Source organism: Aegilops tauschii, chromosome 1, assembly GCF_002575655.3.
Source record: "Aegilops tauschii subsp. strangulata cultivar AL8/78 chromosome 1, Aet v6.0, whole genome shotgun sequence".
NCBI lineage: Eukaryota > Viridiplantae > Streptophyta > Magnoliopsida > Poales > Poaceae > Aegilops > Aegilops tauschii.
In genome coordinates, this window is record NC_053035.3 from 482,832,044 (window position 1) to 482,843,240 (window position 11,197).

Sequence of the window (11,197 nt, forward strand, 5' to 3'; positions counted from 1 at the left end):
ATTATCCTCACTATATTATGCAGATTGAAGATCGCCGAATTGAAGAAAAGACAAATCGGTGATATTGGATTCATTAACACAAATCTCATAGATGCAACCGAGGTTAAATATCATGCCGAAAATACCGAGGCCAACTTGCTACGATCGTTGGTAATAAATGAAAACAAAGATATAATACTCTTTCCTTACAACTTTAAGTGAGTGTTACTGTCTTGTGCATATTCGGTTTCCCTTATTAGTCTAGATTATAGTAATGTAATTGATGACTTATGCATGCGTGCGCAGCTTCCACTATATTCTTCTAGAGATTAAGCTTGAGCAGGGAGTAGTAACCGTCTTAGACTCGAGACGAAAAGATTCCCAGGACTATGCGGACATGACTCAAATGCTCGAGAAGTAAGTTAAATAGATCATTATCCACCACATCAGCAACTTTGTTCATTTCCTGATATCAAGTAATTGTTTTCTTTGTCTGGCAGGGTTTGGAGAAAATTCACCAAAAAAGCTCCGGGACTGCCGAAGAAGCTGCAATTTAGACACCCGAAAGTAAGTACTATAGTAGTATGTTCCGCGCATCTCCTAGTGATTCAAGCGCTAGTTTCATCAATACCATTTAGCATGCTTGCTTATCAGTTTGATTGACCTCTATTTCTTGTAAAGTGGTTGTGGCAGGAACAAGGGAATGATTTCTGTGGATACTACGTTTGCGAGTCCATCCGCCACACGACCTGTGAGCGGGGCTACTCTGACGAACAATATGAAGTGCGTAAGCAATAATATTCACAATTTTATTTTATTACCATCATTTGTGTTGAGTTTCATTTATTCATATATATATGTATTGACCCCCTTCTTCAAATTAGATCTTTCGGATGCGGGATGAACTCCTAGCACCAGATCGTATGCGAGCAATTCAAGAGGAATTGGCGGCATTCTTCCTTGACCACGTGATCGCTGAAAACGGAGAATACTATGTGGACCCTGTGTTCATATATAATTAGGAGATTATATTGTAAGAGATAATTATTGTATATATGTAGCCGGTAGTGTCGGATAGATATACGAGAACTTGTTGTTCGACCAATCTCTCGGAGAAGGAGAGGTGGTCGATATCACTTCTCTCTGTATGCATATGTTCATGACGATCTTCTGTTTCCTTCATTTGCTTACTAGCTAGCGTGTCTAGTCCTCTCTATACGTATATAGTACGTAGCGTCGACCAAGCACGGAGATAAGAGAGGACACTTCTCTCTATTAATTAGCTAGCTAACACAATATATGAAACACCTAAATTAACCCCCAAAACCCCCAACCCCCCCCCCCCTTTCAAAAAAAACAAACAAAAACCCCGGCCCCTGAAATGCTGACGCGTGGATGCCTATTGGTCCCGGTTAGTGCCACCAACCGGGACCAAAGGCCCTCCTGCCTGAGCTCGCCGTACCGGCCACGTGGAGGCCCATCTGTCCCGGTTCGTGTAAGAACCGGGACTAAAGGGCTAGGGCATTAGTAACGACCCTTTAGTCCCGGTTCAAAAACCGGGACAAAAGGCCCTTACCAACCGGGACAGATGACCCTTTTTCTACTAGTGATCGCCTCCTTCGCCAGACACCACCTCGCCCCCTCCCTTCCACCTTCCCCGTCGCCTCCACACTAAACCCACCGACCATGTCTGTGCGGCTCCGCCCTCCCCGCAGACCTGTCGCAGGCGAGACTGAAGAGTATCGCGCGGAAAGAATAATATAGTTGAAGGCGTGACACTACTCCGAGCAGATCGAGGACGACGTGCACCATAAGGCTTAATCAGCCGTCGGCCGCGCTCGCCACCCGCCTCCTTCGAGTACTTCGACTGGATGCCGATGGCTACCATGGTAGAAATGGACGCCACACTCACATCAGTCTTCAAGGGTATTAAGGTTGATGTGGCATTATCCAGCATCCAGGATGCACTGGCATTCACCGGCCACATGGTCATGGAAGTCGCGGCAGCCGAAGCCCCCCCCTCCACAACACACCCGCAAGGTCACTTGGAAGAGGAGGAAATGCATGTAGTTCAATTAGCAGAGAATCTTAGCATTAAGGTTGAAGTCTTAGTTGTAATCCTTCTTCAAATCCATTTTGTATATCGAAGTTGAAATTCTAGTAAAAATCGATGTTGAAATATGGTATATAAACTTTCATTGTTGAGCCAGGGTATGAAACTAAATTGAAGTCTGAATGACAAGTGGGGCGCACATGTAAGAAAAATACGGAGGCTGCCATTTTTGTGATTCTGTGTTTGCGCACAGCCGCCTCGGCCTCCATATTCATATGGAGCGCACTCCATATCCCATATGGCGACTCTGCTAAGAGCAACTCTAGTAGAGTCGCCATATGGCAGCCTCTATACCGCATATGGAGCATGCTTCATATGGATATGGAGGTTGCCAAGGCAAACCACAAACAGAGAGTCATCATAATGGGCCTCCATATTTTTCTTTACATGTAGGCCCCACTTGTCATTGACTACAATATTTCTTCTCTGATTCCTCACCGAGAGCACATGTAAGAACTTGAGTGCTTGGCTCATAGACATTGTAAAACACATGAATCCTACCAATAAATATAGGCATAGTAAAACCAAATGAAAAAGTGTAATTAACAAGTTAGTATAACAATATGCCATTGTAGACTCCAGTCACATACTTCATGCATAGGAATTGTAAAATTCATGCCATTTACCTTTGAAAGTGAGATCAAAGATTTATTTTCCCTACCTTTATTTACTCCACTCCTTTGAACAAAGGAATGAATAATGTTGTTAAAGAAAAAAAATCCTATTCATATACATTTCTTCTAGTTTTCTCATGAATCGAACAAGCACTTAGGGCCTCTCTTGATTCACAGGATTGTTAAACACATGGGAACACGATAAGCACAAGAATATGATAGGATTGTGAAAACAAAGGAATTTGCATAATTGCGTGTTTTATTTGCAGGAATAGGAAGAACGCATGCATGAATCCACAAAGACATGGTCAAATTAAAATTAAAACACATGCAAAGGTAAGATTAGATCAATGTTATATTTGCCTTGTTCCTGTGTTATAGAGTGCAAAGCAATCCTTAGGAACTTTTCCTAAGGATTCCAATCCTATGAATCAAACTAGGCACTTAGGAAAATAAGGCAAGGATTTATTTCCACTCTATTTTAGAGGATATTTTTCATCCACTCCAAACTCCCTTAACAATTCATTTGATTCTATGAAGTTTATAGTAATTTTAGAGGATTCTTATCCTAAGGAGTTTTCCTACACATGTTGTATGATCGTATGATTGAAATCCTTACAAGGAAATCCCTAAGGATTGCTTGCATTCTATTTTGAGGGAAAAATTCATCCACTTAAACCTCTTTGCACAATTCCTTCGTTTTTTTCCTGTGGCACCAAACACTCATTGCTCCAAGTTCCCGTGGTTTACTAATCCTATAGGATTCGACATGACATGCCACTCCAATTATGTGTTTTTCCTATTCATGTGTTTCAAAAATCATACGAACCAAACAAGCCCGAAATCCAAACCAAAAGAAATATCCCTGCATTTTCTTGTGACCCATTCCTTTGAATGAATGTTATTACCATAGGATCCTAAGTTTTTTCTCCACTATTCGTATGAAAATATTGCTCCGACTTGTATTTTGGAATTTTCGAAACCATGTTAATACATTTCCAGAGAATTGAGCATGGATTTTAACAAAATGGCATTGAGCTATAGCTCAATGCATAGTGCACACACAAGACGGCAACACATTTAGTTATCATCACCATGTGTGATTCATTTAATATTAAGATCTTTCTTTTTATAGATCATTTGACCGCTTCTTTTATTTTGGTAGTTTTGCTAATTTGGACGTGACTAATAATCAATTAATCGAATGTCATCACTAAGAACCATTTGATCTAGGCATAAGGGATTCATGCATGTGCAAAATGACGAGAATATCTTGCTCGGGCGACTATCGAGAATTGAACGAGAAAGAACTACCAATTTTAAAACTGACTAAACCATAGTGACTCTATTTTTACGGCGTATTTCAAATGTATTAATACAAGGCCATGCAGGAAGGCAGTACTTTTGCATGCCATGCATGCATTCCTTGCTAGGCAATCTAGAGAGAATCAAATCAGTGAGTGCACCTCCTTCCATTTCAACACCTCAACAGTGTGCAGTCAATCTCAAGCAAGCAAAGCATCCATCCATGAGTAATGAGCAGTAGGACTACTACTACTACCAGTCTACCACCCTTTAATATTCCTCCCCTCCCTATGCAACTGTGCTGCTGCTACTAGCCTACTGCTACATCCACATCCCATTCACACACACACATGGATCCATGCCCAAGTCCAAGGGAGCAAAACAAAAGGAAGGATGACATGGGTGGTGACATTAACTACTGCTCACAGACTGGGGTAGGTAGCTGAGGCGAGGCCGCAAGGGCGCCACGCCATTATAAGCAGCGCCACGCCATAGCCAGATCCATAGGGTTCTTCTTCTTCTTCCCCGGACTACTGCTCCTCCACAGATCGAAGCAACCTCCAATCTCAGATCACATCATCGGTCGCAGCTAGCTCGGTCGATCTGCTCACCCATGGCGTCCTCCAACAAGCACTGGCCGAGCATGTTCAGGTCCAATCCTGCTGCCTGCGACTTCCACCACCAGCCTGACATGAGCAACACCCACACCAGACCCTCCTTGATCTCCTCAGGTATATGTCGCCGCCGTCGCCGTCCGTCGTCCTCTCGCATGATGTGCAATTTTGCTGCAGGATATCATGTTTTTATTAGCTTGTTGCATGATCTGTGTGCGTGTAGAGAAGCTAGGGTTTGTTGGGGGGTTGATCTGATCGGTTTGTGGATGCTAAATGGCAGGGCTTGACCAGGAGACCACAAGGAGCCCGGGGGAGACGAAGCCGCGGTGGAACCCGCGGCCGGAGCAGATCAGGATCCTGGAGGGGATCTTCAACTCCGGCGTCGTCAACCCTCCTCGCGACGAGATCCGCCGCATCCGCCTCCGTCTGCAGGAGTACGGCCACGTCGCCGACGCCAACGTCTTCTACTGGTTCCAGAACCGCAAGTCCCGCACCAAGAACAAGCTTCGCGCCGCCGCGGCCGCTGCCGCTGCCCAGGGCCAACAGCCTACCGGCGGTCGCGCCGCCGTGATGCGCGCGTCCCTAGCGGTGAGGACGCCTGCGCTGGCTCCCGTGACGCCTCCGAGGCGTTTCCTCGCGCCGTGCGGCACGCTCCAGGCGCCGACCTCCTCGTCGTCATCCTCCTCCGACCGCTCCTCCGGATCCAGCAGGTCGGTCACCATGAAGACGACGGCCATGGCGTCTTCCGCGGTGGCCTCCCTGTCCCAGCCCATGCTGCCGCTGTCGACCGCGGCCATCGACCTGTTCGCCCCGGCACCTCCACCACTGACACCATCGCCTGGGCTGTCCGCGTGCCAGCTCTACTACCAGCTGCAGAACCATCCCATGACATCCATGCCGACGCCGACGCCGGTGCGCGAGCTGGTCACCTCCACCCCGGAGCCTGCGCCGCTCCTCCCGCAGTGGCCGCCGCAGAGCCAGTGCCAGTACCTGCCAGCCACCGAGCTCGGCGGCTTCCTCGGCTCGCATGGCCACACGCATCCGACGGCGGTCTCCCCTGGCGCGCTCCTCCTGTCTGGCCTCTGCACCGACTCGGTGTTAGGGCAGCACGAGATCGTGGACGACATGAGCTGCTCCAAGCTGGGTCTCGGCGTCGGCGGCCAGTACCACTTCAACGTCCCGGCGGATCCACCCTCCGACGCGGTGAGCGCCGTGATTAAGGACGACGAGAAGGCCAGGCTGGGGTTTCTGCACCACTACGGCCTCGGCGCCACCGCCGGCGCGGACGTCAGTGCGACCGCCCTCCCATGCACTCCGCCTATCGGCAACGCCGCCGCAAGCTCTGCATTCACCGATCAGCTGCAAGGTACTATGCTCAACTGTTCAGCAGCCAGTAATTTGAATGTACTCCTACGTAGCACGTTTTCATCATTCCATCCATAATCCGCCATGCATTGTTACCTGCTCACATACGTACGGTACACCATGATAGTCTGCCAGAGCTTAGCATGTGCATGCATAGCTGCGCCTGCCCTGTCACTGTCTCGATCTACCTGCTGCATGCAACCTTGGCTTTGGCTCTAGCAGAGCTTGACACCAATGGAGAAAGGCGAGTACTTGCCACTTCCATCATAGAGTACAACACGGCACATAGATCGATAGATTAGCACGGACGACGACATGTCTTTCCCGCTGCATGCTTCATTGCATGCTACGTACGCACACATACGGAGTACATAGCTCCAATCGATCGATCGGATGCATGCATGCGTGGTGCGTACCAAAGACCCAGCATGCTGCAGGCAAGGAGACAAGGTTAGGCCATGTACAAGAGAGACCTATCCTGTCATGGCTTTGTGAGTATGTGCATGCTGTTGTTGACGCCTGCACAGGGACACTTCCATGTCAAGGATAGGGGAACCTGTCAGCTCTTCCAACTGTAGGAACTTGAATGTGCCAAAATATTGTGAGCTGGTGTCCGTAGGGACGCGGACATGACACGGTTGTTGTGAGCCAAGCGACGTGTCGATCGATCGAGCCTGGCTGTCGTGCCAAAATATTGTACCTCATTTTCTTGCTTGATGGAAAAGCATCAGATCATTCATATTCGTAGTGGAAATTAGATGTGATATCCTTAGAAAACATCTAGATATGAATTAGACAAACTGTATATATTTTGCTAGCAAGAAGTTTAGGCAAAAATCTGCTAGTAATTTAATTAAGTATGTTCATGCAAAAGAAGAAGAACGATGGGACTACAAGATAAATTAAGCTCTGCCTTGCCGGATTCTAAAAACGTAGCCCCAGGGGGGAACAACACATGAACCATGATCGGAATGCACGAGCCTAATATATGATACTAGTTGTGAAAAATATAGAAATTTTGTGGAACTGGCATTGGTTCTCGATAATAGGAGAAACACATGAATCCTATAAAGTGTACTGAAATCAAGGTAATAACATATGGGAAAGTAAGATTAATTAGCATGCAATCTATGGTCTTTGCTTTGGTTTTTCTCCATAAGAATGCAAAAAAATAAAAATTATTCTCTCCGTTTTTATTTACTTCACATATTAGTTTTGTCTCGAGTCAAACTTTAGAAACTTTGACCAACTTTATACAAAAAAGTATGCACATCCTTAATACCAAATCAATACCATTAGAATCATCATTGAATATATTTGCATGCAATATATATTTGTTATTGTGAAAGATTAGATTGTTTTTGATAAACTTGGTCAAACTTTATAAAGTTTGACTTGGGCCAAAGCCAATATACGGAGTACATAAAACGGGGGACTATGGGGGTGTTTGGTTCAGGGACTTTTTAGTCCCAGAGACTAGAAAAAGTCCGTAGGAACCAAACGGGAGGGACTTTTTCTACAGGACTAGAAAAAGACTGTACTAGAGAGTCTTTTTTGATTAGTCCCTGGGACTAGAAAAAGTCCTAGGACTTCTGAACCAAACACCCCCTATATGTTTGGGCAGATAGTACATTTTATTTTTTTACTTTTCTTTCGAGACTCAAACAAAGGAAGATTCTTTCTATTTATTTCCCCTGTGTTCCATATATCGGAATCGAATGAAAGAATAGTGACACTATGTTTTTGCTCCACTTCTCCTATGAATCGAGGGGCAATGTTTTTGTTTCACCATCCTGCATCAACCTAGGAAAGACAGCGTTTCTATTTTCCTTCTACTTTTCCCTCCCATAGATCCTAGACATTGTTTGCATCCATCATTGTGCGCTGCACACAAAGCTTTCCAGCACGAAAGCTGGCACTGGCTTGGGATCCCAGGGAACGCGCGCAGGCAGGCAGGCGGGTATCTTCAGAGAACAGTTACTGATCGATCTGCCTGTATAGTCATGTCACGCCAGAGCTTCTTCCCAAGCTGTGCAAAACGTCTGATGGATGCACGGATCCATCGGGAGGGTTTAATTGGTGCGCGTACGTTGTTGAGAGGATTGAGGCGACGGCGGTCAAAAAACTGCTACTCCGATTCCGATAGATAGCCCGGTCTCCAAGCAAGCAAGCAGAGGCAGAGCACTTGAATGCTAGCTGTAGCTTCCTTCTTGAATCCTTCTCGCATCACAATGGTGGCGTCGCTTCCGAGATTGGACGTGTGCATGGCACCTCCGGGTCAGAAGAAGATGCCTCTGCCTGCTGCTTGGATCTCCTCCTGCACTGCACTGCATGCACAATTACACATGCATATGCATCCATAGGGTTCGGTTCTCGATTGTGTACGCAGGCCATAACTCGTGGCAGCTTTTTGTTGCAGTGGTTGCACGTTTGATTATTTTTTGGTACTTCTGTTTTGCGGTGGAGCAGGGCTGCTGGACGCCGGGCTGCTGACCGGAGGAGGCGCGCCGGTGCCAACGGCGACGGTAGTGGCCGTGGCCGCCGGGCGGCCGGGCGCCCCCGTGCAATGCTACAGCGTGCCGGCGATGGCGCGCATGGACGTGAAGGCGCTGTTCGGCCCGGCGGCCGTGCTGCTCGGGCAGACCGGCGAGGCCATCCCCGTCGACGGGGCCGGGGTCACCGCCGAGCCCCTCCAGAACGGCGCCTGCTACTACGTCCTGGTACGTGCCACTCATTCTCACCGTCTACGTGTCCTCTCCAATTGACTAAAGACTAACTAATTGCACCATTTCCGCCTAGATTTTAATTTATTTCTACGTCGTTGTAATCTACTACATGTTTTTCACGTCTTATTTTCGTGTACAGATGTGAGTGACTCGCTGAAGATCGATCGCCGATGCTGTGTACGTCTTGGGTCAAGGGCGCCGCGCGGGGGAATTCCGGCAAGGCGAATTACAGTTATCTCTACCTAGTTGCTACAAGGAAAAAAAGTCCTTATATATAGCTAGCTGCTAGTATATTTTGCTTTGGTCAGTATGTGGATCTATTATAGTTTCTAATCGAGCGTCTTGTGTTAGTACTCTTATTTTAGTGAGGATCTCTTCTAACATGGACAATAGTGTTGGCTTAATTTCCTGTTGCAATAAGCTGCCCCATGTTGCTAGTACTATTCAGTGGTGGTATTAAGATTTAAGCATCCTCTTATATTGTTAAAAGAAGATTTAAAGTTGGCTAACATGCATGTATGAGATGATATGAACTTTGATGAGAGGCATGAGAAATTATTAAGTGTATGTTTGGTTGGTGTACTTAAGGTTGCCACTGTTTGTCACAGTGTTTAGTGTTTAGTGTTTAGCTAGTCATTTTTTGTCTCATGAAATAATTAACATTGATGAGAGCATGCTCATTGTTTGTCTCTCCTCCATATAGGAAAAAGTGACGTGTAAGCATGCATATATCCTTTGTTATACTGTCCCCAACATAGCCCCCTTCTCATGTAGCAATATAGCGCCAAGAGGGGTGATGCCTCCTCCCTCTCATAGAAGTAACTCATCGACGATTTCTTGTTTGGCATGAGACAGTTCATCGAGGTGGTCATGCTGCTCAGGCACACCTGCAACCCGGTCCCATTGATCGGCTCGGAATCATTGCTGAGTCGCTCTAGAACAACATCCATTTCTCATTTCATTTAAATTAAATTCCAGATCGTCCTAATATACGTTCACATACTTTGTTCTTTTTTCGTGTTCTGTGTGTACAAGTGAGTGACCCATTGATGATCGATCAACGATGTTGCTTAGACGTTGAGTGAAGGGTGATGCGTGAGGAAATTAGGCATTTCCATGAAATTTGGTCAAAAAAATTAATCAGGCTCTATTCTAACATGAACACTACTGTTGGCTTGATTTCCTGTGTTGCAATAAGCCACCCCATGTTACTACTATTCATTGGTGGTATTAAGGTTTAAGCATCCTCTTATTGTTAAAAGAAGATTTAAAGTTGGCTAACATGCATGTATGAGATGAGATGAACTTTGATGAGAGGCATGAGAAATTATTAAGTGTATGTTTGGTTGGTGCACTTAAGGTTGCCACTATTTGTCACAGTGTTTAGTTTTTAGCTAGAAATGCCTGAGAGGTTAGGTGATCATCATAGAATTAAAAGGCTCTTTTATTTGGTGTAAGGTAGGATGAATGCATGCCTACCCTATAAATAGTGCAAAGTACTAGCAAGTAAGGGCATCTCAACCGCGGACCCTCAAACCGCCCGCATACATCCGAACCGTGCGATCTGGACGTGTTCTGCCATCCCTCTCCTGACTGCCCTGGCCCATCCAAAATCCTCCTCCCTTGCCTGCATGCGTTCCCACCCGGCGCCAGCTGTCCGCATTCATGCCGCTCCGCAATGACGCATGCCCAGAGTGGACGCGACCTCTCACTGGCGCCGCCATTGAAGCGTCACGCCGGCCGAGAGAGTCGCCCGCGCCGCGTCCCCGATGTACACGTCCGTTTAATGCCGGGGCAACGTTTCCTGTACGGGACGAGACGAATATCTACCGCGTCCGTTCAATGTCCGTTCGTCCGTATGCCGTCATTAAGCAGGCTTGTCACCCGACGAACCAACTCCGGCGCCTGATACGTCCATTTTGCATCATGTTTTTCTACTATTATTTCTACTATTTTAAACTTATATTTCACTTTTTAATGCCATTATAATGCCTTTTCTCACTTTCAAAGGATTCCAATGCTATGAATCAAACCAGGCACTTAGGAAAACAAGGCAAGGATTGCTTTGCACTCTATTTTAGAGGATATTTTTGATCCACTCCCAAACCCCCTTTATAATTCATTTGATTCAAATTAACTTTATAGTAATTTTAAAGGATTCTTATCCTAAGGAGTTTTCCTACACATGTTGTATGATCGTATGATAAAATCCTGACGGAAAATCCATAAGGATTACTTGGCATTCTATTTTGAGGGAATTTTTCATCCACTCAAACCTCTTTGCACAATTCCTTTGTTTTTTTGCCTATGGCATCAAACACTCATTGCTCCAAGTTACCATGGTTTACTAATCCTATAGGATTCGACATGACATGTCACTCCAATTCTGTGTTTTTCCTATTCATGTGTTGCTAAAATCATGTGAAGCAAACAAACCCTAAAATTGCTTTGTTTTTCCTATGAAATCCAAATCAAAGGAAA

General features: G+C 46.0%; 1 protein-coding gene across 1 annotated transcript; it reads left to right on the plus strand.

The window, feature by feature from the left end:
- Nucleotides 1-4,440: 4,440 nt before the first annotated feature.
- On the plus strand, nt 4,441-9,298 carry LOC109754727 (WUSCHEL-related homeobox 12-like). Its single transcript, XM_020313635.2, has 4 exons — nt 4,441-4,742; nt 4,906-5,991; nt 8,460-8,710; nt 8,856-9,298. The coding sequence occupies exons 1-4, from the start codon at nt 4,625-4,627 to the stop codon at nt 8,859-8,861; spliced, it is 1,461 nt and encodes a 486-aa protein (XP_020169224.2). The 5' UTR covers nt 4,441-4,624; the 3' UTR covers nt 8,862-9,298.
- The last annotated feature ends 1,899 nt before the right edge of the window (nt 9,299-11,197 follow it).